The sequence below is a fragment of the Synchiropus splendidus genome, chromosome 17 (assembly GCF_027744825.2).
Source record: "Synchiropus splendidus isolate RoL2022-P1 chromosome 17, RoL_Sspl_1.0, whole genome shotgun sequence".
NCBI lineage: Eukaryota > Metazoa > Chordata > Actinopteri > Syngnathiformes > Callionymidae > Synchiropus > Synchiropus splendidus.
Window position 1 is genome coordinate 2,874,822 of NC_071350.1, and position 26,389 is coordinate 2,901,210.

At 43.2% G+C, this 26,389-nt stretch overlaps 4 protein-coding genes and 1 long non-coding RNA gene across 6 annotated transcripts; 3 read left to right on the forward strand and 2 right to left on the reverse strand.

The window, feature by feature from the left end:
* Nucleotides 1-1,539: 1,539 nt before the first annotated feature.
* Nucleotides 1,540-3,421, forward strand: LOC128748641 (uncharacterized). The gene is made up of 3 exons (XR_008412816.1): nt 1,540-1,646; nt 2,514-3,133; nt 3,208-3,421. It is a non-coding gene; the product is annotated as an uncharacterized LOC128748641 (long non-coding RNA).
* An 853-nt stretch (nt 3,422-4,274) lies between these two features.
* LOC128748639 (terminal nucleotidyltransferase 5C-like) lies at nt 4,275-11,310 on the reverse strand. 2 transcript variants are annotated; one of them, XM_053847587.1, is made up of 3 exons: nt 11,147-11,310; nt 10,879-11,082; nt 4,275-8,800 (listed from the first exon to the last, which is right to left on the reverse strand). In XM_053847587.1, the coding sequence occupies exon 3, from the start codon at nt 8,792-8,794 to the stop codon at nt 6,632-6,634; it is 2,163 nt and encodes a 720-aa protein (XP_053703562.1). In that variant the 5' UTR covers nt 8,795-8,800; nt 10,879-11,082; nt 11,147-11,310; the 3' UTR covers nt 4,275-6,631. The 2 variants fall into 2 exon arrangements, with proteins under 2 accessions (XP_053703562.1, XP_053703563.1); XM_053847588.1 differs by lacking the exon at nt 10,879-11,082.
* Nucleotides 11,311-11,402: 92 nt separating this feature from the next.
* On the forward strand, nt 11,403-15,418 carry chmp1b (charged multivesicular body protein 1B). Its single transcript, XM_053847589.1, has 8 exons — nt 11,403-11,590; nt 13,315-13,412; nt 13,485-13,631; nt 13,711-13,779; nt 13,841-13,948; nt 14,603-14,646; nt 14,731-14,803; nt 14,885-15,418. The coding sequence occupies exons 1-8, from the start codon at nt 11,575-11,577 to the stop codon at nt 14,927-14,929; spliced, it is 600 nt and encodes a 199-aa protein (XP_053703564.1). The 5' UTR covers nt 11,403-11,574; the 3' UTR covers nt 14,930-15,418.
* A 534-nt stretch (nt 15,419-15,952) lies between these two features.
* Nucleotides 15,953-19,881, forward strand: rraga (Ras-related GTP binding A). The gene is made up of 10 exons (XM_053847350.1): nt 15,953-16,078; nt 16,348-16,433; nt 16,742-16,841; nt 16,918-16,984; nt 17,561-17,783; nt 18,554-18,649; nt 18,824-18,946; nt 19,026-19,117; nt 19,196-19,311; nt 19,552-19,881. Exons 2-10 carry the CDS (start codon nt 16,407-16,409, stop codon nt 19,653-19,655), a joined length of 948 nt encoding a protein of 315 aa, XP_053703325.1. The 5' UTR covers nt 15,953-16,078; nt 16,348-16,406; the 3' UTR covers nt 19,656-19,881.
* A 623-nt stretch (nt 19,882-20,504) lies between these two features.
* cnga2b (cyclic nucleotide gated channel subunit alpha 2b) lies at nt 20,505-26,174 on the reverse strand. The gene is made up of 7 exons (XM_053847967.1): nt 26,045-26,174; nt 24,249-24,357; nt 23,550-23,660; nt 23,062-23,238; nt 22,330-22,437; nt 22,152-22,258; nt 20,505-22,000 (listed from the first exon to the last, which is right to left on the reverse strand). Exons 2-7 carry the CDS (start codon nt 24,347-24,349, stop codon nt 20,505-20,507), a joined length of 2,100 nt encoding a protein of 699 aa, XP_053703942.1. The 5' UTR covers nt 24,350-24,357; nt 26,045-26,174.
* Between the last annotated feature and the right edge of the window lie 215 nt (nt 26,175-26,389).

A 26,389-nucleotide genomic window follows, 5' to 3' on the forward strand; every position in this document is an offset into this window, starting at 1 on the left:
CTTTCTGGCTTTACGAAACACTAAAAACTAAAAAATAATGGTGGGACTCAGGAACAGTTACTTTCTCAGGCCAAGCTGAGGGACAACATTATGGAATCACCTTATCAACTTCTTTAATCCGTGTTTCCCAAACTTTTTTTTGCAGCACCCCCAAGCCCCTTCTCTTCTCTCCTCATTACCCACTGTTATTTGAGTGGAGCCATAGGCATGATACGAGTCGCCATATTTTTGCGTCTTTGCTTGGGTCGGTTTCGACTTATTGATTTGTCGTCTGCTTTGCGGGCAATAGTTATTCCTCTCCCAAACTCGTCCAAGCTAGCGGTGAAAATGTATGGGGCTCCCAATGTGGAAATGAGAGTGCTGAAACTAAATGCTAAATCTATATCTACATGCCAACTGCAGAGGAATAAAGCCGGAACCTTGTAGTGCAGGTCACACACCCACCACAATAGCACCTTCCAGTTACTGCTGAATAGCCATTTCAAAATCACGGATTTTCAGTTAGATTTTGATTTAATATTTAGATTTAGATATAAATATAGATATAGATTTAGATTTAAAATTTAAATTTTAGATTTAGATTTAGATTTTACACGCACAGAGATGAAACAATGGGATCTAACAATAAAGTGTAGTGTCTCAAAAGTAACAAATATTTGCTAAATCTGTGAAAATATTGCCAAAGATTTCTGGTAAATCAGGAAAAGAACGTGTGTCTTCATTTTTACGTCCGGCGCCCCATAAAAATGTGTTCCTGTATTGTTTACATTTTTTAACACTCTTCTTGTGGTGATGTCTTTAAGATGCTCCGTAGTAAAATTAACTCCGCAGTGATGGATGTAATTCAATAATGAGAAGTGTTCATGGGTGCCGGCCCAGTTGGAAAACCACTGTCTTAAAGGAACATCTTGCCATACTGCAAAAGACGTTGGTTGTTCACTGGGAGCCGTGCCTATAATCTGGACCAACTCAATGGGAAGGTTGTCAAGAAGCCAGCATACTGGTAGACCAAGGAAGAAATCAAAGTGTCAAGACAGAACACATCAGCAGTTTGCAATGTAAAAACAGAAAATGCAAAGCCAAAACGGATGGGGAACAAATGGGCACTGCAGTCAACCTCAACAATCTGTAAAAAAAAACATCTAAAGGACGTGGCACCTAAATGGAAAAGAATGAGGTTATAATGGTTAAAGAATAGCTGTGGTCGACTGTGGATGACAGGCTGAAAGTTATATTCAGTGATGGATTGTGAATCTGCATTGGGACAGGTGAAGATGCCAAAACTTTTGTTTAGTGCTTGAAGAAAACATGCAGTGTTGACTGTTTTCCTATCCCATCTGTTGAAGGGATGTTTGGGGGTTATGAGAATCATTTTTAAGATGATAACGCATCTTGTCATGGAGCTAAAACTGTGAAAATATAATTAAATAAAAGAATAAAAGAAAATATTAATTGAAGACACAAATATAAATCAAGACAATGCAAATCTGTGGTGACAGTTGAAGAAAATGTTTTTTCTTTAAGTGTTTTTTGAAGCCACTTGAAACGCCACTTGCCACTTGAAATGACTTCAGTTTTGCGTGTTGTCTGTGATCTCCTTTTTTCTGCACAACTAAACAACAGAATGAACATCATCTGTGAGACTGGTGAGTCACTTTTACCAGGGGTTGTGGTTGTATTACAGCACATTAAGAAAGGTTAAAGCAATACAAAGTTCAGAAGCATGTCAGTCGCAAGCAAGTGCTATAGTTTGCTAATGCTACATGGTGAGCTAGCTGTTCTTCTTCATGTCCTCAGATTAGATCAACGCTGAACTAGAAACCAGTCAGGCAACTATTACGCACCGTTTTATCTCAATGGGCATAAGAAGTGCTCAGTCAGTGATGAGGACCGAAGGTGGTTGCCACTGTTCCTCACAGAAATGATTCGAGGGGTTGGTTGTGATGCTCCCAGTCAGACAGGTTTTTTATATACCACTTCAAGGTGGCAAAAATAGAAAATGCAGCAACTATTCTGTCAAAAGGACAACTGAAAAACATTTAATTTGATGTGAGATGTCACAGGTGAATCTCTAGAGACTGTGCTGTGACTGTAAAATATTTACATACTCTAGTGGGACTCATAGACAGAGAACACTGCATTTATCTAAGTTTCCACTCCGGATGTTTTCAAAAGTTTAAGATTCAGGTGGCTGACGAACTCTGCACCGGACTCCAAAACGGCAATGGATCCGATCGTTTCTGTTTCCGTCTCTGTGGAAACGGCCCTGAGAGAGGCTGCTCATCTAGCTGGGTAACATTAATGATTGTTCATTATCGTTCCGAATGTCACGCTTGGACCGGCGGGTGTTGGTAAACGTCACCTGCACTATCAGCCTGCTGCTGTGGAACCAGCAGTCTCACTTTCATGAGGCCAGAAAACTCTCTGTACTCCGTCAAGTGCTGGCGCTTTAAATGGTGTGTTTAATTTGAAGTCGCTTCCCTGCACAGCATTTTCCCGTGCATGTGCTGCAGGAATGAAGCTCCACGGCAGACATGCTGCTGCTGAGTGAGCAGCGAGTTGGGAGGAGCGGATGCATCACAACCAGAAGGGCGTCATCAGAGCGGCGGCTGTCACAAGTGATCGGTTGTTGTGATCGGCATTCACCGATCACACTGAAATCGGCCGATCATGATTGGTGACCGATCGATCGGAACATCCCTACTCCCAGTCCACCTCTCCATCTCCCCCTCAACACAGTCACAGCCATCTTCAACTGGCAGGTGAAACCCAGCACCCATCATAAAACATTCCAAACACAAGCTCCATGGTATTGGCAGGTCTGCACTACAGCTGGTGGGTATCTCTGCTGCTCCTCTGCTCACACCTCAGTCATCTGAGGTAACCCATGTTGTCGTGAGAACGTTTGAAAATGACATGGTCCAGAGTTACACCTGACAGCAGAAGTAAGCCCGGAACAAGGACACAGTGCAAAGTGACCAGACCCCTTGGGTGGTCCAGTAGTCACCCCAGGCCTAGTCTGTGTTCCAAGGTTGTCCATCTTGATGCCTGTGGATAAGCACCGGATAGGTGGAAGAACTTGTAGAGCAAACTGATCCACGGCCATCCGGGCCTGTTATGCTAGCTACAGCAGGTATACAGAGTTTATTAATAGCTGTTGTAACTTGGCCCAGCTGATTCATTTATCTTCTGTCTTCAATCCTCCAGCGTCTAAGTTATCTTCCTTCCTTGAGAGAGCCTTATGGTGCAGCAAGGAGGAGATGGATGGCTGGGACTGAATGAAGATGGAGTCGTAAACCTGTCGTAACCACCACTGGTTGTATTAATGTTCAGAGAGCCAGGCTGAGTCAGACCAGACCGACAAGGTTGAGCAGTGACGCATCATGCAGCACCGCGCCTAGAAAATGCAGTGGTGATGGATGCAGAGGTAAGTCCACCACCTGTTTCTCCCACATGACTGTAGTCCTCAATTAACTAATAGACTTTTAAAATTATGCCCCAGAAAGTCCTCAACCTTTAACATGCTCCTTGTTTCCACACATAATCGCTCAGAACTTTGTGATTTGAACAAAATTATGACAAACCACCTTACACTGAATTGTCTGTGTGTATAAAAAGTTACAGTTGACTAACAGAATGCACAATTTAGGGTAAATATTAAATGTGAAAATGGGGTTGTGTTGTGGGCCGGTGGGGAGGAACTAGCCATGTCAGAAAACACTGGTGGAACTGTGACCAGTGATAACTGAAGACAGTATAAAGAAGAGGTCTGCAGCCCTGACCCCACCACTGGTCCAAGTAGGAAGATGAGCTGGTGCCGCTTTTCAGTCACCTCAGAAGCGGGAGGGCGGAGCTGGGGATTATGTCACAGCCGAGTTGAGCGAGGCCCAGATATTTAAGTCGGAAAACAAGATAGCAACGTCCATGAAAGCTGTCCTTGTACGTGCCGAGTCTGAGTAGAAGCAACTTCTTGATAAATGCGAGCACTGTTTGCAACTAGAAAATCCAACGGATGAAGAGAAAACGTCTAGTTCCTGTTTGTGTCTGGAAGCCATCTTGGATTGCCTTCTCCGACTTCCTGACTTGGACATCCTACGTCGAGTGACGTAACTGGGAATTTCCTAGTTCCACTTGTAAGATGTGATGACCTTAAACCCTTGTGTAAGAATATTGCATTGGCTTGTAAAACCAACTGGAAATCAGCAGAGAGGCTTTTTTTCCTTAACATATTTGATGAAAATAGAAGTTGTAGTTGCAACATGTTTATTCTCACATCACAAACACATCAACAGCACGACTTCTAAACACGGCTTTCACAAGAACACCGCACATCTTCACAAGAGCCACGTGTCACATCTGGGCTCAGTATTTTAGAAATCACGAGACGACACCTGACATTGTGCTTCAGTCACAGTGGTTGAAATAGAGACATGAAAACACTCTAAACAAGAAGACAGATTTGTTATAGTAATTATGTTATTGTCAAAATGGCGCATTTGGTGATGTCAGCAACTGATGTGAATGAGGGTGATGTGTGTTGGATGTGTGTTTTCGGCTGCGGTATCCTGACTTCACAATCACTCTCTCATTATTAGGAAGTATTATTTTATTCAATGGAAGTAGTTTTGTTGTTTGACATTTCACTTGTAAATCAAGACTTTTTTTGGCTCATACTGCTTTTAATTCTACAATGCACTTTGCCTCAAAAACAAGTTTTACTTCCACAGCTTTTGTTACACTAACTTTAAAATTATATTTGGAGGGATTAAATATTGATGGGTATCATGAATCATGAGTCAAGAAATGTCTGTATTTTTTTTTAAATGTAACTGAAATTTTGATGGCGTGCTGAACATACGATGGAAGACGTTTTTATGGTTTTGATCATTTTCTTGTTCTTCAGTGAAATTGCCTGTTGAGCCACATTCCCAGGTGAGTATAGACTAATAAATGATAATAACAACTAAACATGCTCATTATTTTTGTGCTGCTTCCTCACCTGATTGAAAAGAACAATCATGCACAGGTTGTGACTATCATGCTCTTGAACGTGAACATGGACACTCAACATCAAGCCGATGCTTCGGTCCCTGTTCCCATCAGCTGAGTTAAGTCACAATTAATGGCTGATTAATCACACATTTTGTATCTGTTCTAAATGTAACTTAAAGGAAGAAGTATATCAGAGGCACTGAAAACACTCAGAAACATGCAAAAAGCATAACATTGTAAATATGTATCGGCCACTCTTGTGTTGATAAAATCGTCATTTAAATTACATTAAGAACAGATAGAAAATATGTGACTAATTTGCCATTAATCGCGAGTTAACTCAGCTCAGCAATTAATTGAGGTCTAAAATTGTATTGTGTCTATTGACAGCCCACTTTATTACCATTTAATGACAAGAACTGTATTACAGGTGGACATGCATTTGTTTTGGCAAGGTTGGCAAATTGCTAGAGGTTGTGTAGTGAAGCCAATACAAGGAGGCATTGCAGCTTTTCTTTTCTTTAAGTTAAGTTTCAGTTTTCAATGACTGAATGTTGTTGAAAAATATGTGCCCTGAGGTCATTCAAAGTTATTAAATTCAATATGTAGTTGGCTCTTGGTTTCCCTAAATGTAAAGGCGAAATGTGAGATTTGTGAGAACATTGAATATTTAACAATGTTTGCACTGAATTTTCATCAATCTCAAAATTATATAATAATATTTAAAAATAATTCTAAATATATAATACAATTATTTAATTTTTAGATTTTCGATTTGTCAAGGGAAAACTATCATTGGTTTCCTTAAAGTAGTTCTACTGTTTTTCACTCCAGCCATTTCAATTGATTGTTAAATACTAAATGTTTTTCATTACAGGTGAGCGGTCAAGTGAATCTAAAGAAATGTCTTGATGTTTAACACAGTTATTGTTTCGAATGCAAGAAGTTCAGCCTCATTTTGAACACCAAAACATCTACCGCACATGACTCTGTTAACTCAGCATTCGAAGGCACACACAGGTTCTCGAATTCTTCTTCGTAAAAAAAAAACAAAAACAAAAAAAAACAAAACCTTTTTTTCAGATTTTCCTTCAGAACGACACTTGTACTATCAAGTTGCACATGAGCCAATCTGCCACTGTAACTCTAGTAAGCAGTATTTCAGGTTTACAAACACAATCCTAATCACAAACTACCACAGTATGTGTGTTTCAGTAGGACACCACATATTCACAAAATATCAACGCGGTAATCACCATTCAAGTCTACACAACTTTGATATCACCGTATATAGATAGCACAGGTCACGTTGCTAGATTATAATCTAGTGATATAATGCTAAGAATAGGCTGTAAAACAGAAGGAACACAATAGAGGATTCTCGTCAACAGGAACAGAGCAGGGCGTCACATCATTGGACGAAGTTTCTCGATTAGTTCTGTCTGAGCTGTCTGGGAAGTCGGGGGACATGCTTCCCGTCCAAGACCACCAAAGGGCTCTTTCATGCTGCGAGCAGGAGGGGTTTTAAAGCATTCAGCAAAACTGGTCTGTGGTCTCCTGCTTATATAAGGGCGTCAGGGTTGCCAGAGCACTGTGCTGAAACTTGCCTTGATGCCACCGGGAGGGCGTGCCAGAGCAGCTACACCAGGCCAGTCTGCATGTGGACATGGAGAGGGTACGGGTGGTAGACCAGCGGGGGTTGTGGCTGGCTCACGAAGAAGCTGCTGTAGATGGGCTCTGACACATATGGTGCCGGCTGGTAGAAGCAGGTGACGTTGGCAGTGTTGGGGATGGCGTTCTGCTCGCCCAGTACCCTCAGAGCCAGGACCGTGATCATGTTCAGCGTTTGCCTCCGCTCATGTCCCATCAAGCACACGGTGCTTTCGTCAATCACGCGCCGTAGAGTCATCAGGTAGTCGTACTTGCTGGCCTCCTCACTGCCTGTGAAGTGACACTGCAGATAGGCCTCGATCTTCCGCTGCTGCTCGCCCACGTCTGGGAAGTCTATGAAGAAGCGGGAGCACATGTACCGCTCCAGAGACTTGATTTCTGTCTCACTGGCTGGCCTGAAGTTCCTTACCAGCAGGTCACTGTATTTCAGAAGGCCCCCTCCTCGGATCTCCTCTGGGTGGTGGGTGGCAATGAGGCGGTGGCGAAGGTGGTCCATCGCCTGGTCGAAGTCCCCATACATGCACTCAGCTTCAACAGTGATTGCAGACACCTCTGCCACCTCAGCCCAGGAGCTTGACCCGCAGCCATTCATCACACTCTCAGTCAAGTCCGGGACGTCGCATTGAGAATGTCGGACTGACTCTTCCAGCCCCTTCGCGGACCTCATCTTACCCTGTGGCTGGGTGGTGACATTTAATGCTGTCCCATTTGGAATGCTTGAAATTTTAGGAACATCCAATGAGTCCTCCTGGCTGAGGTCCGAGCTATTCTGAGGGGGGTCCACTGAGGAAGGCTTTGGTTGAAGTTGTTTGGGTACATCTATTGGAGGAAACATCTGCGTGGTGAGGTCGGACAGGTCGCTCAGTAAAGACCATTTCTCCAGTGCCTGTGGTTTAATGATGCACTTCCGTGACATTTTCCGTTGCAGTTTGGGAGAGGGACAGCGGCCTGGGATGACCTTATGTGATGTGGTGCAGGTCTTCTTCGCTGGTGGAGGAGAAGAAAACTCAAGACTATCAAGATCTTGCAGACAGGTGTCAGTTTCAGTCTTGCAAGTTGAAGAGAACTTGGCTTGTTCTTCACCGCCACCTTCTTGCTGTGAAGCCTCCGTTTGCTCTCCGATGGGCACTTGTGAAGAGTCCGAGTCTTCTGTTCCCTCAAGCTTCAGACTGACTTTCTTCATCATTGAATCTGTAAATAAAGGGTTTGCATTTGAAACTAAAAGATAGCGCTCATTAAACTGTCCTTTCTCCTCCCGGCAAACCTCAAAAACAATTTTCTCTGACTGCTCTTCCACCACGTCTGACTTGGATGTAAGCTTTGAGCTAATATCTTCAGGGTCTGAAGCCTCCTCTTTATTTCCATGTTCACGCTCCACTTCTTCATCTTCAAGCACTTTCTCTGTCTCGTCAACTCTCTCCTTGGAAGCCTCCTCCTTGGTTTCTTCAGAAACCTGAGTGTCCTTTGAGTGCTGGTGCTTTTTGTCATCATTATTCCTTTGTGAATCATTTTGAGAATTTAAGGACAAACCTCTGATTTGTCTCCTCTCAGACTCCCAGTAGGACTCCAGCATACGATTCAGGATAATTTGGAAAGAATCCACACTGAACTCAAACTGCCTGCGGAGGGTGCTGACGAACCTTAGCGCCACGGTTTTAGCACGGTTGTTTGACAGAGAGATGAGACTCCACTTGTCGTGCTCATTGAAAACTTTGACCATCTTCTGTACGTACGCCTCCTTCATGGTCAGGCAAGTAATCTTCCGGCGGTTGACACCACAAGGCAGCAGGTCCCTCAGGCTGCTGAGCACGACCTCTTTGATGACCTGGAAATCCTCCTGCCGGGGAAGCTCTACTCCGAAAATGATGTCTAAGTCTCCCGAGCTGAGACCACTGTCCCTCACGAGGACGTGGCTGGCGGTGGCACCGTTGAGACGGATGTCTTTCACATGGATGTCTCGCTCCATGAGGCGATCCTTCACCAGACGAATTATATCTTTAGCTCTCACCTGGAGTGTCGGAAAGTTGCCACGTCCATGGATTGGGATCACCTCGGTCAGGACTTTGTGCAGAGCGTGAAGCTGCTCAAGGGTTAAGTTGTGGAACCGTTTCTCTCGTTGAATCTCTGGCATTCTCACCTGCAGAGAAGCAGAAGTTGTGGATATGATCTTCTACCGCTCTTTTAACATTACGGGACTGGTTAAAAATACATTCATGATGCCAAATGGTGACAAGGTTGTCATTGAACAGTATGAATGCCAGGCTTTGTTTTTGTCATCTGAAATTAGCATCCTTGCCTGAGGTCTATCTCAGTGCCTTTCTCAGACTGGTCAATAATCTGAGGGTCCCATGCTCAGTTTGACAATATACCTTGCTTAAGGAACCACATGGGCTTGTTCTGAGTCAGCCCAACTGACTCTCACAATCATCAATATAAACTTGGTCAGCATAAACAGCTAGGAATATGGTGAGGGTGTGGGCCGGTGCCACCCGTCTAATGCGTGCGTTTCAACCCAGTGGTCCAGGACGGCATGGTCTGGTTCGGTGCGTTCCAGGTCCCTTATTTTGGCGTTCCCACTGCTGAAAGGGGTCAACCCGACCCAACTCAGATCATTTTCAGGTACAGCTTGGGGTACCAAAAGGGTCCCGATAAAGGGTGCATAGGGTCCCGATGCCCCGATTGGGACATGCCACTGACACCACTTATTGGACTTAGCCAGTGAAATTTTTCCATATTTGAAACTCATTCTGGAAATACTGTTGGTCTCCCATCAGCTCATTGGCTGCAGCGACTGAGGAACAATCCTCAATTGAAGTGGCAATATATATATTGTATGTCCTGTATTCATTGATAAAACCATGATTTTCATTTTCGGCAGATAGTCTCGAGTCACTGCAGCTCTCCTGTCAGAGTGAAGATTCATTGGATTCCTGGATCCAGAATTGAATCTGGATCACCACCAAAACCATCTGCTCGAACACCGGCAACTTATAATATCCTTGGCAGAGATAATGGTCATAGCCTGTTGTTTGCTGTTACACCACATCTTTATTTAAATCAGAATGGAAGTAAACACACTTCTAAATTCTTGATTCTAAAGTGACAGTGACTGTATTGAAATAAAAAGAGAGCATGAGTTTTCTATTCTAAATGGATAATTCAGTGAATCAGACGGAGAGTGCAGCCCACATTCCTGTGCTATTATGCTGAAGAGAAGTGGTTTTTCAAGCTCGACTTGTTAGTAGCACAGCGTCAAAAATCTTTTGTCAGAGTGCAAATGCATGCTTGTTGAAGTCAGGTGACCCTGTGTATTGCAGCATCACTGAATTTTCCCTACATGGACATGGCTTTTCAAACACATAATGATGTTTAAAACTGCGATCAGATTAGCGCCATTTAGCGGCGCACTGCTGTTGTGATGTGACAACAGTATTTTTAGGAAGAGGATAAGGTACGTCATCATGAGCAGCTGATGACTCACTCCCCACAAAAGACCTTTAAACCTCACAAAAACGTCAGAGATGGACGAGTTATGAGAGAAAGCGTTTTGGTTTTATAGCTGCTGAGATGAAGAAGCTTTTTCATGGAGATGGTTTCAAACAGTTCCTTATTATCCAAAAGGAATATGTGCACCATTAATGAGCTTCATATAAACAGACAGTTGTGAACTCTTCCCTCTAAGCAGTGATGATGTCTGGCACAGATTGATATTTAACAGCTCATAATGAGGCGCTTTGTGCGTTTTATTTTTACAGCTATCGCGAGTGATGGCTGTGCTGTTATTGAGAGGAGGAGGTTGTGGGGTCCACAGCGTCCTCTACCGAAGCTGTCGGGTTATAGAGCAGCTCGCTCCTGCAGCAACACTCTGCTTCTCTGCCACTTTGTATATAAGACCATATGAGTCATACACCCACCGAGGAAAGCATCAGTCGTTGGCTACTGCACGAAAGCAGGGCTGCACCGACATCAACACACAACATTTGAGATATGTATCAACTGTTTTGACACCAATACAGCAGGGTAATTCCTTTATACTTCCCGGGTATATTTTTGCGCCAGTCGTAGAATAGCTGAAGAACAAGCTCAACAACTTATGGGATAAAATTAGCGCTAAATTACTGAAATATTGATCAATTATAAAATGAAGTTATAATGCAATGTGTTGTTTTTGACAGCATTTTCAAATAAGTAAATGAATAAATAAAATAAACGTACCTGTTTTAATGAATGTCTCTATAACAAGTGATCGCAGACAACTATCCGAAAGGCAGTGTCAGAGCCCAGCGACGAGGTGAACGCAGACTCCCCTCAGCGCAGAAGCGATGCTGTTTCCATGGTAATCGCGCGTCACGAATTCTCCCGTATCTCACGACGCTTTGTTTCTTCCCACTTCACCGAGACGCGCGAGTTGAAACGTTTCTAATCACAAATCAAAAGTTGGCGGATGCTGACGGAAGACAGTGAGGAGTCGAGCTGAAAGTACCAGCGCTCTGCCCAACAGTGGTTGCAGGGTGAAGCTTCCTCAGACGGGGTGACTCATCCTCTCTCCCCGCGACGATCCACGCCGATCCAAACTTCCCTCGGTCGCTTTCTCAGCGGCGTCCAGTCACAGTTGCCTGGCCGACCAAAACTTAGCACTGACATAACGTTTTAATAACGACTCTTGAAAATAATATGAGTCACAGTTTTTGTTTTTAAAGCGCATGGCGGGATGGGAAGTTCCCACGTGACGTCACCTCGTGACGGTGACGTCGTTGATATTTTGGTGCGACACCAGGAAGTACTGGAGCAGACCGAAACAAGAAACGACGGAAGTGTCACTCGGAAATTCGTCGCTTTTGACTCGATTTTCTTGGACTTCACTACGACATTTTACCCTGTGACGGTCGTTTTATCGAGGAGTCCGCCGAAATGCCAGCCATGGATAGTATCCTTTTAAAACGAGTGCTGTCCGAGGCGTCACTGTGAGGTGTCGAACAAGTAGCATAACAAGATGTTTCGAGTGGGATTCAAGAGTCGTAGACTTTTTAAACGTACCAAAGTCAGTACAGGACTGACATAATTATGTTATACATATATATTTTACAAGTGTTAATTTCTCCATTTTTGCTCCAAGTCGTTGAACATGACAGATGTTGCTAAAGGCCTCTTAAGCGTCGATGCTAAAGTTCATACCCGGGTGTCGAAATAATGGCTTGCAATTCATGTAAACATCCGAGAAAGGATAAACTGCGTGTCGTTGCCCGTGTTTCCGGTTTCTGTAATGTGAGTCTCGGATTCCACTGACAGGCATGTTGGTCTCGAGATCACAGTGACACCAGTATTTAGAGTTTAACGTTATGCAACCGCTTAATAGTCGTCTACAAACATTTCACCCATCAATTAAATGCTTAAACAGTGTCGTTGGCCATTAAATAACTCTTATTGGCTACTAATTTTAATGTATATTACTCTCATCACAGCCAATACAACTTCAGTGCTTCAATATTGAGTCCAACTTGAATAATTCTCACAGAAATAGTGTCTCAGAGTGTCTCCATCCGAGTTAGCTCAAGTCAAAACAACAAAAATAACAGATCATGAATGTGTGATATTACAGCACCAAAATGAATTGACCACAAAATGGACAAAGAAATCTTCCACATCTTGAACTTACAAGGAAGTATCACTTATTTTGTACCGTTTTAGACACAGAGGTACGATCTGCCTTGTTTTCATTCTATGACAACCCACTGTGGCACTGTTACGCGCCTGTTGACAGAAAAAAATGGGTGTGACAGTTCAGAGCATTAACAGGAGGGCAGAGTTCGTGAGTGACGTCCTTACATCACAATTAAGTTCCAATGCCAGGATCTGTTAATTCTTTTATATGCTGTTTCTTATGAGACTTAAAATGCAGAAAGATGTGGGATGTATTTTAGAAATCAAACCAGTTGGACCAAGGCTTTTTTTCGGCTTGTGCTGGTGTGTGTATCATCTATTTGGTGTGAGAATCAGAGGACACCGGGCCATCAGATTTTTCAGATCAATGGTCTGATCTCATCCAAGGCTTTCATACAACATGTTGCTGTGATACATCACTTGTGACTTGGTTCCGATGCAATTATATATTGGATGCACAACCTCAAAATAGTCTGGATCAAAATATGGAATAGTCATGGACCCAGGTGACTTGAATTCACAGACACATAATGCTGGTCACAACAGGATTGGGAAAAGTGTTACAATAAAAACTACATCAAGACCACTGTATTCATGGTCACTGGAGATTTTCCTTTATCTGTAATGAATAATTTAAAATCACATATTCAATATGTGCAAAGTTAATGTCCATGTTTTGAACTTGTTTGTCCTGTTTATGATCTTTAGTTTCACTTTTCTGCCTTTTACTTAGTTCTCACAGGAGCACTGATCTTCCATTAGGAAACCGGCACAGTAATTATAGAATGTTGAGGACAAGTGTGGTGCACTTTACCCTGAATTAAAATGGAAATTTATGTTCATCTGAATGAGTACTCAGTTTTGGAATCCTGAATGGCCTCATATTTATCAAGCAAATTCATTATTCTCTTAGTATCCAGTTAAAGATGAATAAAGTATTTTAAATGTATTGTGTTTTTGGTGTTGTTTATTCTGAACTCAACATCCCAGAACACCTCTTCAATCTGAAGTTTGCTGCCAAGCAACTTCAATCAAATGCCAAGAAATGTGACAAGGAAGAAAAGGCAGAGAAGGCTAAAGTCAAGAAGGTTAAGATGCCTGACATCTACAGGCCATCTGCTGCTGTTTGCTTCATAACCATGACTTGATTTCCTCTGCAGGCCATCCAGAAGGGGAACGTGGAAGTAGCCAGGATCCATGCTGAGAACGCCATCCGACAGAAGAACCAGTCGGTGAACTTCCTCAGGATGAGCGCCAGGGTAGATGCTGTAGCAGCGAGAGTCCAAACGGCTGTCACCATGAACCAGGTGTTGCTTTCAAACTACTCATCAAGGTTCCATATTCAACTTTTGTTTCACTTTTTAACATTCATGAACCTTCTCCCAGGTCACAAAATCTATGTCTGGAGTAGTGAGAGGCATGGACAGCGTCCTGAAGTCTATGAACCTTGAAAAGGTAGTGCTCATAAATAAGATAAATGCCTGCACAAATAAGTCCAAAACTTGTCACTTGTCAGATCTCAGCTCTCATGGACAAGTTTGAACATCAATTTGAAACCATGGACGTTCAGACGGCCCAGATGGAGGATACCATGAGCAGCACAACCACACTGACGACACCGCAGGTAACGTGGATTACGCTTTTATTTTGATAGCTTTTGTTTTCTATCAATCATTTGTTTTTTATTTAATGGATAAGTAAAACGATATCTGTTATTGAACTTGAGGAAATATAAACTCTTTGATTGGTGCCCACAAGTCTATAAAATACGTATCATTCACTGAATACAAACTGGAATGTGTGCGCCACATTATTGAGGATTATTGTCATATGACAAATAAATATCCCAGTTTGGTTTACATGTCAGCCACTTGTGCGAGCTATGTGTGGAGAAACTGGACAGTTGATGTCTTTAGTGCCTGCGACAAGATTCTTCTGACTGTTCTTGGAATTAAGGTTTTTAGTTTTTGATCAAGTTATTAAAATAATTTAAAATTAAGGAATAGTTTGTACTTCCTGAAAGTTGGATATCTAATTCGGATTTCAATGAATTGTCTTCAGTCACTGCTTGGAAAATAGACTCACTACAGCGTATTTATTATTTGTCAGAATCAAAGCAAATAATTGCCTCCTGTTTTGTGGATAAAATGCACACTAAGCATCACTCCCTATCGCACTAACTTAATGTGACCAACTGTAGAGAGTGGGACAGGGCTGATGTGTCCGACTGCATATTACGGCATTTGCTGTCCTCATGTGAACACTTGCTGTGTTTCAGAATCAAGTGGAGTCATTGCTGCATGAAATGGCGGATGAAGCTGGGTATGCCATTTTTCTTTCGCTGTTCTTATTTGTCACCGTTCATTCCATGTAGTCATCAACCAAAATATTTAAACTGGTGTCTAGGTTGGAAATCAACTTGGAGCTTCCCCAGGGACATAGCGGAAGTGTCGGCACGAGTGTGGCATCGAACGAGCAGGTATATTCATTGACGTAAGCGGGTTTAAGGTGTAAGGAGATTCATTCCATGATTGATGCTGGTGTGATCTCCTTTCTGCAGGAGGAGCTTTCCCAGAGGCTCGCCAAACTCCGAGATCAATTGTAGACGACTGCAGAGCATTAAAGTCACCGTACACTACCTGAACATGACTTCCAAATACTATTACATGTTGCTTCTCCCGATAACTTGTGTCTCTTTGGACAAGCTACCACATCACTGTTTCTATTTTTGTCCAATAATAATGCATTTTGAGTACGGAAGCCCTTTATACATGTTTTTCTTTCTCATGAATGTGGGTTTGGATTGTGTGTTTTCCCTCACGATGCATATCCAAAAGGACTTTACTGCTCACAAGAGTCCTGAAACCATCACATGTTGTCAAATATTCAACATAAACATAGCTTTGGAATTACTTTGGATTTCATTACTGCAACATACTGGATATGCATTCTTATTGAAAGACCCCAAAGGGCAAAATTGAAGCCTGTTTTTTCCCTCCCATTTTGAAGATGCTGTCACATGTTGGGTCTCTTTGCTTATCACTGGTGGCTGGTGCAGATTACTTCAGCAAACAATAAATGCTTTTAATACTTCTGTCTTTGCCTCTGCTGTTACATATAATGAGGAAAGTTGGGTTCCTAAGAAACAATGGAATTACTAGAACCTGTCATACATTTCTGGATTATTTTCCTCTTCAAAGTATCTACAGAAACAATGCAATATTTGGTGCGAGGAGGATGGTTGATGTATTTAGATTTGTTTGGAATGCAAATGATGGTGACAATCAGCTGACATGATTATGTTAGGCTCTTTAACAGATGTGATCATTTGAGAGTGAATAGATCATGATTACATTTATACAGTTGGATTTAAGCACTTTATTGAGGACCAGAATATTTTCGGCTGGTTAGGTTTTCTCATGTCAACATATACCGATCAAAGGGTGAAAAAAGCAGGGCTCCTTTACAGGCACCGATGGGACTGAATTCAAAAACTTCGTCAGGTAAATTACGATTTTTGTGTAATGTGGTCATGCGCCACAGTTTCAAACGAGTTTAGATTCATATTTAATGTGTACGGTGGAATGACAAAAGAGGAAGCCTGCAGTCAAAACGCAGGGCGAAGGATTATAACCGTCATGTGACTTTTGCGTAAACAGGAAGCAGCTGATCTTCACTTGACTAGCTGTTTTTATTTAGTAATGTTCGCTGCCGTAGACTCGGAAAACAAGTGCTTGCGCATACTGAACTCAGTGTAAGTCTCATTTCTACGTATTTTTATTAAGTCATGTTAACTAGCTGTACGGTATTTTGGCTTGTACTTCAGCGAGGAACGCTGCCTGTCAGAAGCTACTATGCTACCTAGGTTAGCATTCGTGGGATTCAAAACAGATACTTGGGAGTACTCAGTTTGTAGAAACCTTATGCGCCTTTTATACACTTGTTTGTGCGTTAACATTGGTCTATTAGTACGGAGCGTGACTGTGCTAAAGTAACACCTAGGTAAAAGTATTTGTTTTCTAGTTGAGAGGAAGAAGAGAGCAGCTGCAGAGAAACATTCTTCATCGTGTGCGCGCAGGGTGATGTCAAGCACAGCCATGAAGAAAAAGGTAAGCAGGTTGTTGGGACTTGGGATGACGTTAAAGTGAGGAGTGAACTCCTATCAGACGTAATGTATAACGCCAGGCCTAAACATTTCATCAACTGTTAGCATGACTATTTTTAGAAAGCGTGTAGTTCCGTAAAACCTAACCCCTGTTAAGACTGGAGCAGAGAAAACTGGGGGTTTTTTTGTTGCTAAAAATTTTGTGTTGAATCGATTTATATAATTCAAAGCTGAATTTTTTTAGACATATCATCGTGAGTGTTTGTAGAATGTCAACTTGTTTTAATTGCCCTCATACGTGACATGTTTCAGGTGTTACTGATGGGCAAAAGTGGGTCTGGAAAGACCAGTATGAGATCCATTATATTCGCTAACTACATCGCTCGGGACACAAGACGCCTTGGAGCTACAAGTGAGATCAACTGTGGTCATAGATTTATCTGATATTCCTCTGTTTGCTCTCTAATTTGTGTCCATTTTTAATACAGTTGATGTGGAGCACTCACACGTACGATTCCTTGGCAATCTGGTTCTCAACTTGTGGGACTGTGGAGGGTAAAGTATCTGACCCCCCTTGGGTTATTAGTTGGAATGGAACGTAAAATCATGACTACATTTTAATGTTCAGGTGCTGTTGTTTCAACCTTTCTCTTGCAAAATGAAAAATTCTGGAATGGCTGGTGGTTGTTTTGAGTAGTCATTTTAACATGGAGGGAAAAGTGTCAACAGTGAAGTAAAAATATGCTGGCACGTCAAAGATTACATGATCTGACCTGTACATTGAATTCTGTGATTAAAACAATCCCTGACGAATATATTTAATATGCACTGAAAATTTTACTTAAAAAAATTCCCAGGAAATTTAGTTCACAATCCATTTCATCTGAAGTCCCTTCTCCCTCAGGAAGTGTGCTACGAACTGGTGGTTTTGTTGCACACTAACTTCCTGTTTACCATCCCGGCAACAATGTTCATTCAATTTTGCTTTCATTTAAACAAATATAATATTATTTAAAACACATAACATTTGCTTTTCATTGTATTTCCCTCTGCTCATTTATCTAGTCTTTACCGTGAAGTCCAGATTATTTTGAACCTCGAACTCACGTGACCGTGTCTCTGCCCTTTCAGCCAGGACACGTTCATGGAGAACTATTTCACCAGCCAGAGGGACAACATCTTCAGAAACGTGGAGGTGCTCATTTATGTCTTCGATGTGGAGAGCCGCGAGTTGGAGAAAGACATGCACTACTACCAGTCGTGCCTGGAAGCCATTCTGCAGAACTCCCCTGATGCCAAAGTCTTTTGCCTCGTGCACAAGATGGATCTGGTGCAGGAGGACCAGAGAGATTTGGTGAGTCCCAGCCATGTCCATCGCACACGATTAATCACCCAGTTTTTATCAGTCGTACATGAAATAAATCTTATATTAATACATGAATATGTGCAAGTTAAGTTTAAAAATAATATGCAGTATAGGCAAACTTTAGTCACGAGCTGGTGAGGTGTTCTAATTTTAAGAGCCCACTAGATGGCACTCTCTGAATAATCATTTGAACTGCTGCTTCAGTGAAACCGCACATCATTTTTAAACTGAGAGCGCCACCTACTGACCTCTGAATACACTGTTTCATAGAAAGATAAATGCTTGGTAGATCCTGAAAGAAATTGTGCTGTCTGTGCTCCTATTCACACAGCGACTGGACAGAATAAATAAAATGAAGAAGAATGAAAACGCACAAGTAGCAATATAGAAATACATAGCTGCTAAAAAAAAAAGAGATAAGGAATTAACAAATAAATAAAATGAAGCATGTCAGGTCTCCTGCTTCTTGGGGTGATCTTCGGTCTTCTAACACATTATTGTTGATTCTACTAACTTTATAGCTTCATCTCTATTTAACTTAGTCATTTTAAACATTTAGGAATACCAGTTTCCGGAACACGGCTTAAGAAAAGTTAAATTCATCTACTTTTGTTGCATGAATCTGTGCTGTATATTTAGTTCAGTTTACTAGTGATGGGTAAGTGAGTCATCATAAAGCGTTTTGGCACAATGACACTCTCTGTTGTTGTTGTCTTCATTGTTTTTGACTTGACACAATGATGTGCGTGTGTCTGCAGATCTTTAAGGAGCGCGAGGAAGACCTGAAGAGACTGTCCAGACCGTTGGCCTGCACCTGCTTCAGGACATCCATCTGGGATGAGACCTTATACAAGGTTGGAATGTTGGGTGCCTTTCATTTAAATGAGACAGAGAAAACTATCAACAAATGTTCTTCACCCCTGGGATACACTGCATCACCTGAAATAGATTCATGGCAAAAGATACTGTGCTGAAATACTTCACACTTGACTCCCACTGCCATTGATCTTTCCCCCTGCTGTTTGCAGGCCTGGTCCAGCATCGTTTACCAGCTGATCCCGAATGTCCAGCAGCTGGAGACGAACCTGAGAAACTTTGCTCAGATCATAGAGGCGGACGAGGTCCTCCTGTTTGAAAGAGCCACCTTCCTGGTAAGACCAGGGGACTTCCTGTTGCTGTGAGAATGTTTCACCAGCAGGTCTGAGACTGGCGCCTGTCTCTTCTATGCAGGTGATCTCACACTATCAGTGCAAAGAGCAACGAGACGCTCACAGGTTTGAGAAGATCAGCAACATTATCAAACAGTTCAAGCTCAGCTGTAGGTGAGTCAGCACGCCTCCTCGACGCTTCTCCCTGCTTGGTTTGTTCGTACTAATAAAGGTTTTATTGCGCCACAACAGCAAACTGGCCGCCTCATTCCAGAGCATGGAAGTGAGGAACACCAACTTTGCAGCCTTTATTGACGTCTTCACCTCCAACACATATGTCATGGTCATCATGTCTGACCCCTCAATTCGTGAGTAGCATTTCCAGCCACTGCAGATCCGTCATGTATTTCTGTCTGCTATTCTACCTGCCACTGTCACTACAACTCACCTGTCTGCTTTTACATCGACTTAGTTTCCACTTATACGTTTGACCTTCTACTTTTGACGTCTGCCACTACTCCAACTTCTCACCATGCCATCCTGTCAATCATTACAGTACCTGCCTCTTCAGTGACATTTCCTAATGCAGTTGTGTGTCTTTCTTCCAGCATCTGCAGCCACTCTCATTAACATCCGTAATGCTAGGAAACACTTTGAGAAGTTGGAGCGGGTGGACGGACCCAAACACAGCCTGCACATGAGGATGCGCTAGCTGGAATGGTCCGGCTCTGATGGAAACTCTCAACCAATCAGTTCACCGGTCCACACGGCTCCCGGCTCCTTACCACTCTTCTCCCACTGTTTACCCTCATAGTCAATCACATATTCCTGTCGGTTTGATTTCTACACGGATCAAAAATATGTGGATGGTGATTTGTTGTAATACCTGTCCTGCTGCGTTTGTATAATAAATACAAATGAAGATTTGTTTGCTATCACTGGCGTGGCTTTCGGTCATTCGTTTTCTTTCGTGAGATTCATTTCAGAAGCAATGTTTGCGACTTTTTCAGCACAGAAGCACATTTGTGCCGTTACTGACTCAGGAATTCACATTATTTTTATTTCAGTAGTTTTTTTTGTTTTCATTCAACAGTTGAATTTTAACATTATGATTTAATATCCAACAACCAGTCTTCTCAGGCGCTAGTCCATGCGTCACCTGTCAGTGTGACCAATAATTGGCTGAAATTTCCAAACACAAACTAGATGGCATTTGATGGACTGGTGGAAGAAGTGTGACAATTGGAGAAAGTTTTATTTTCAAAGTTTGCCTGAACCAGAACATGAAAGATTCCTTCAGTCAAATATTAGCCCCAGGAAATGTGGGGTGCGTCATCTAAAGTCACCTAAAGTTGTTGTGATATGGCACAGGGAGTCTTCAGGGACTGCCTTAGAATAGGTGAAGGTTGGTGGGATTTATGGTGTTGTACATTGTAACCGATCAAACAGGCACACTTTGGCACCTTAGCTGTTCAGTATTTGCTGATGACAGTGTAGAAGCAATTTATTTCAGCAGGTGCAAGCGGCAGTTACATATTGACACATTTGCACAGAACACTCTTCAGCGTGCAGGTGAATGACTCAATGTCGGACTTTTTGGAAGGTCCAGCTGCACGGTCCTGTAAGGAGAACCACTTGCGCTGGCAGCCAGTCTGAGCCCAGCGCCAGCTGCTGCATCTGCATCTCCATCATCGCGTGCGTCCGCGCCACAGTCCGTCTGGTTCATCTGGCGCTCCAGCAGCGTGATGCGCTGCTTCAGCCGCAGCTGAGTGTGCGTGTACTCGTTGAGAAGGCGAGAAAAGCGACTCTGGAGAGTGTCCAGGGAAGACTCCAGCCTCTCCACTTTCTCCTCAGTGTCCTCTTTTTGTAGGCCGCCACTCTCCTCATTCTCATCCAGGAGACCCTCCATCATCAGGATCTCCCTGCCCCTCTCCTCTAGCACAGTCTTGGCATCCGGATACTCAGTCACCGCCTCCATCAAGTCGTCCTTGGAGAGACAGAAGAGGTCTGAGTAGCCCAGGCTGCGGATGTTAGCGGTCCGGCGATTCCCCATCTTACTACCCTTAATGTTCAGTATGCTGATTTCTCCAAAGCAGCTGCCTGCAGTGAGCAGAGCATACTGTGTGCAACCATCGTCGGCCACCACCGCCAGCTTACCCTCCTTAATGATGTACATCTCCTTCCCAATGTCGCCCTTCTTGCAGATGTAGTCACCCGGGCTGAAGACCTGGGGCCGCAGCTTCAGCACCAGCTCCACCAGCAGCCCCGCCTCACAGTCTTGGAAAATGCGGACCTTCTTTAAGGTTTCCAGATGCACGTTTATTGCGATCTCAGCCCGCAGTTTGTTTGGCAGGTTCTTCAGCACTTCTTGCTCGTCCACTGCCTTCTTGTTGGTCCAAAGGTAGTCGAACCATTTGATGACTCGTGTCTCCAGGTTCTTGCTGACCTTGCGAAAGTGCATGTAGTGTTTGATGGCATCAATCCGAGCTTGAAACTCGGCGCGGGTCGCGTTCATGTTGGCAATCATGGACCCGACGTTCCCAACAATTGTGGCAAAGATCAAAACCCCTACTAGAAAGTCAAAGACCACAAAAAGGTACTCTTCATCACGGACGGGGGCTGGCATCTCGCCGATCGTGGTCAGGGTCAGAGTGGACCAGTACAGGCAGTAAACGTAGCTCCGGGTGAGGGAGGCGAACTCGGGTTTGGTGATGTTCGGGAACACCCAAGTGTCCGAGCCGAGGCCGAGGGACTTGGATATTGCGTAGTAGATGCAAGCGTTCCAGTGGATGATGATCAGGATGTAGAGCACCAAGTTACAGATCCTGAAGATGTTGGGGTAGTTGGTCCGTGTCTCTGTGCGGTCGAAGAACTCAAACATTCGTGGGAAGCGAAGAAGACGGTTGAACCTGAGCTGGGGTGTGTGGATGCCCAGGGAAATGTAACCGAGGTCTGTGGGCAGGATGGAGATCAAATCCAACTTGAACTGTAGTGTGCGGACGTAGCAGTCTCTGAGCTTGGCGTGGTCCTTCACCAGCAGACCCTGGTCCAGGAAACCTGACACAGGGTGCATTTGTGAAGCTTTTTTTTTTCATTAAACTGGACTTACACTTGGAGACCTCTACATCAGATCAAGAGCGCAATCCAGAAACATCCAAAAAATATTCCTTATGGAGTCTTATTTATATTTTGTTCTGAGGTGGCTCACCTGTTCTTAGACGGACACAGGTGTCCATGACATAGACCATGTCACAGAGGTAGTCGAGCACCAGCCAGCAGACATAGTTTCCCACCTGCAACCTGTCAAAACAAGCCCTGTGGACAAGAGAAGGACTCAAAAATAGATCATATCCTTCCCATTATCGGGGACGTCCATGCGGGATTACCTTGCAACCACAAGGAACCAGTTGTACAGCACTGCAGTGGCAATCATGAACAGCCAACGGTAGTACGAGTCATCAGATGGCGACACAACGAAAAGCTCCCACTTTTTTCTGAAACTATAGACAGAAAACAACTGACTGGCTACCACAACACCAAGACTTTCCAACAATGAGACCAAGATGGAGGTGGGAAAAAAATACACAAGTTGGAGAACATTGGCTTCATAATGGGTTTAACTGTGAGGAATAGATGTGTGTCACAGCATCATGGCCAGATAGCAGAAGCAAGCTACAGACCAATAAGCTGCCAGTAGAGATGGGGGGAGTTTTATGAAACAGTGTTAGGACTTTCAGAGGCCACCAGATGGCGCTGTCTGATGTAAAATGTTGTGGCTAAAAAATGGATTTTTACGATGTTCCAATCGATGGCCACCGATTATGAAAGGCTGATCTTGGCGTGATCAGTGAATGCCGATCACTGCCTGTCATTGCCGATCACGAAATCCGATCCCAAGCGACAGCCAGCACCCTGATGTAGCACCGCCCGCAGTTTGTGACGCGTCCGCTCCTCCCTCCCTGCCGACTCACTCGGCAACTGGGTCTCTGCTGTGGAGGTTTTTTTTCAGTTTGTCATGTAAAGATCACTAGAAGTGCTCTTCGTGCATTTTCTGCAGCACACACAGCACCAGTGCACCCACGGCTTGTCGAGCGCTTTGTAGCAGCCAGCAAGCTCACCTGAAGATCCCTTTGGCATTGTTGCCATTAGTGTCCGGCTGCGCGTTGCTGCTGCGGCTGGGGGCTGTTCTCAACTCAGGGCCACGAAAGCGCTCCAGGAAGGAATCGGGTCTCTCCTCCTCCTCGACCAGACTCCTGTGAGCCCAGTCTCTCAACCTCACCACCAGGCTCACAAGCCTGACAAACGCACATAGACACACACAATATAAAGTTTGAATGAATAACTCACACCTTTCTCACATGTTTAAAGGCACCTATCAAATGTACCATATGGAAACACAATCTATGACTCCTGGCAGGTTCACACAAACAACAGTTTTTCATTTCATAGCAACATTTACATGTAAATCTTATCGAACTGGAAAACTAACAGACTGGCTACATATTGAACTGCATTAAATCAGTCCGTAATTATTGTATTCGTCTTTTCTTATTTTATTTATTTACTTTCTTTTTAAACATTACCATTATAGCTGAAATAATATCACCTTGAGATGGCTCCGATTCTCTGGAAAGAGTTTCTGGAATTTCCACCTCGAGAATCCAAAGCCGCGACCCGCTGTAGCTCGGAAGACGTGTCATCACACACTGATGGAACCCTGCACCAGTGAACACTCAATGACAACTCCTTTCAAAACTGTCAAAATCGACAACCCTACGGAAGATAACCTTGAATAAAAACTGAGGGAAACACTGTGCAGTGTTTGAACAGGAACAAAAGGTACTTTTATCAACTTGCTCATGATGGATGTGTCGATAAAATTGTTACTTGCTATATGCAGTCCTTTAAGCAAACGTAAACCTGCTTGTATTGGGACTTTATCAGCACAACATAAGTATATCCAACCAATATTAACCTCCATGTTGAATGATGATTTCCCTTTTATCATTCCTCTTAGTTCATGTTAGTAGTTGAAGAGTACAAGTCACTATAATGACAAAATGTATGTTTTATTGGTTTGTCATTGCAGTAACGCGACTGCCGCCTACTGTTCGAAGAAGCTCACTGCACTCGGAATACTTGGACCTAAATTACACATAAAGGTTGTGCAGCTTGGTGGAGGTTCTAGTTTCAGCTGTATGAGTTTGCTGCAGGTTAAATGAAATAATAAACAGAAGGAAAATAGGACGATGGGCAACACTCATTCATTCACATCTTCAGAACACATGTACACAGGGACACAGACCTGCTGAGAATGCTTTCAGCTCTCTCTATCTCCTCCTCCAACGTGGTCTTCACTGACAGGTTATGGGGGGAACGATCTCTTTCAGCCACCTGCCCTGTCATCCTAAACACTTCCAGACACAAACATCAACAGCTGAACTGCATGTTTTAGTTACAACAGAAGAAAGGTAGCCAGAGTTGGTCCCCTTCCAAGGTAATGCTCATGGAGTTCATGGTCTTATAAAACAGAGCATTTTTCAGGCCTCCCTGAGGTGTCGTGCCAGCCCACCTGTGGCCCACTTGCCACACTTTGAAATGAGTGGTTTTGAGCAGCAATTCTTAACCATAGGGCCGAGACCCATGGTTGGGCGGCGAGCGCCCCTAGATGGCCGCTAAAAGTATTTTGTTTTACACCTGTGGGTCATGAGGGCTGCAATATACTTTGCCTTGAAACACTTGCCACATATTGTATGGTGGCAGTAGTGAGTCACTGAATTGTTTTATTATCATAGGTACCAACAATGGTTGGTTCTTGAAAAGACAAAATGATAAAGACAGTGAAATACTGATCATGAAAGCAGTTTTTAAAATGAATTAGAAAATTTGATGGTGATACTTTAATTTACACTTTACTTATATCTTCTTTACATTACATGTATTATTCTTATTTCACAACATTTAGACATTGTTTTATAATATTTATTTTACTTTTTTTAACAGTTTGGATTAACAGTATTTTTTTCTTTTTTTCTTTAGTAAATTTCATGAAAGTGACTTGCACCTGGTTCTGCTGCTGGTTGGACTTTTCGATGATAAATAAATGTCTTTGCGATGATCACATGGTTTCATGTCATTTCACAAAGGTTTTTGTTTGTTCACGTGTACGCAGATTAAATATGGTTATTGATCACAAATGAAATCAAGAGTAATTCATCAGTTCTATTCCTTGAATGGGCCCCTGTTCCATTTGCTGTGGAGGCTGGACCCCAAGATCAAAAAGGTGAAGAACCCCGGGTTTCGAGAGTGTTGGTGGTGGATTATAGTCAAGGGACCCGAGGAGGACTGTGGCTGAGTCAGAGTCCCCTACCTGGCCCTCCTCACTGCAGCTGGTTGTCACGGTGACAAAAAAAGCAAGCGAGGTAGTGACAGATGGTTACCCAACAGAGAGTATGCGTATCCATGTGCATCCATAAAAATGCTCTTGTGCTCCCCTCACAACTGCGGGTGAGACAAGCTCCCCTGAAGAACAGACAGGTGATGAGTTGCTTAGGAGAATGTTACCACAGTGTGTCTAATGGGCGGCTGATGAAGGACAACACAGGCTCACACAGAGGCACAGAGCAGGAGGAGGAAGTTCTCCCACAGGAGCTGGGTCTCTTAGGATACCAGGGAGGTCACTTCTGCTTCAGTCTCTGTGCATGTATTTACTCTAGCTGACGTCTTTTCACTCCGCACAAAACTTGACTAGTTATTAGTGAAGCAAATATAGCGACCTTGGAAATGAAGATTCCCTTTTGAGGGAAAAAAACAACAACATTCTGTTAGAGAAAGTAATAACATAAGTAATAATTTGCACAATAATAATTCCATTCTAGTTACCACAACAACGAACTTTTTGAAGTAAACACGACAACAAAAACAATAACAGTGATAATAATACTAATACCAATCATGATGATAATTACAAACCGCATTTTGCACGTGTACTCGCAGATATCTATGATTAAATACAAATAGAATATGAACCAGGTTATTATAACATTAGATATAATACTTATTGTATCAGTTGGCTTCGTGAAGTCAATTCACGTCTCTTACCTTCAGTTAAGCTCCAGTTCACTCATCACAACTTCACTAGGTGCCGCATGCAGATGATTCTGTCAACAATCTCCGCAATTCCAAAAATGATGACAACAAAGGCGCGACATCGACTGTCCCAGTGAAGAGGTCGCGAGTGAGCGAGGAAGAGAGGAAGAGAGAGTGAGCTGTGAGAGAGAGAGAGCGAAAGAGAGAGTGAGAGCGAGAGAGAGAGCGAGAGAGAGAGAGAGAGAGAGTGTGGGTGAGCATTTCTTCAAGCACTGTAAACGTCTTCTTCCATTTGACTGAAACACCTTTATTGTATATTGTAGTTTTTCAATCAAGAACAAACATGACAATGTGATT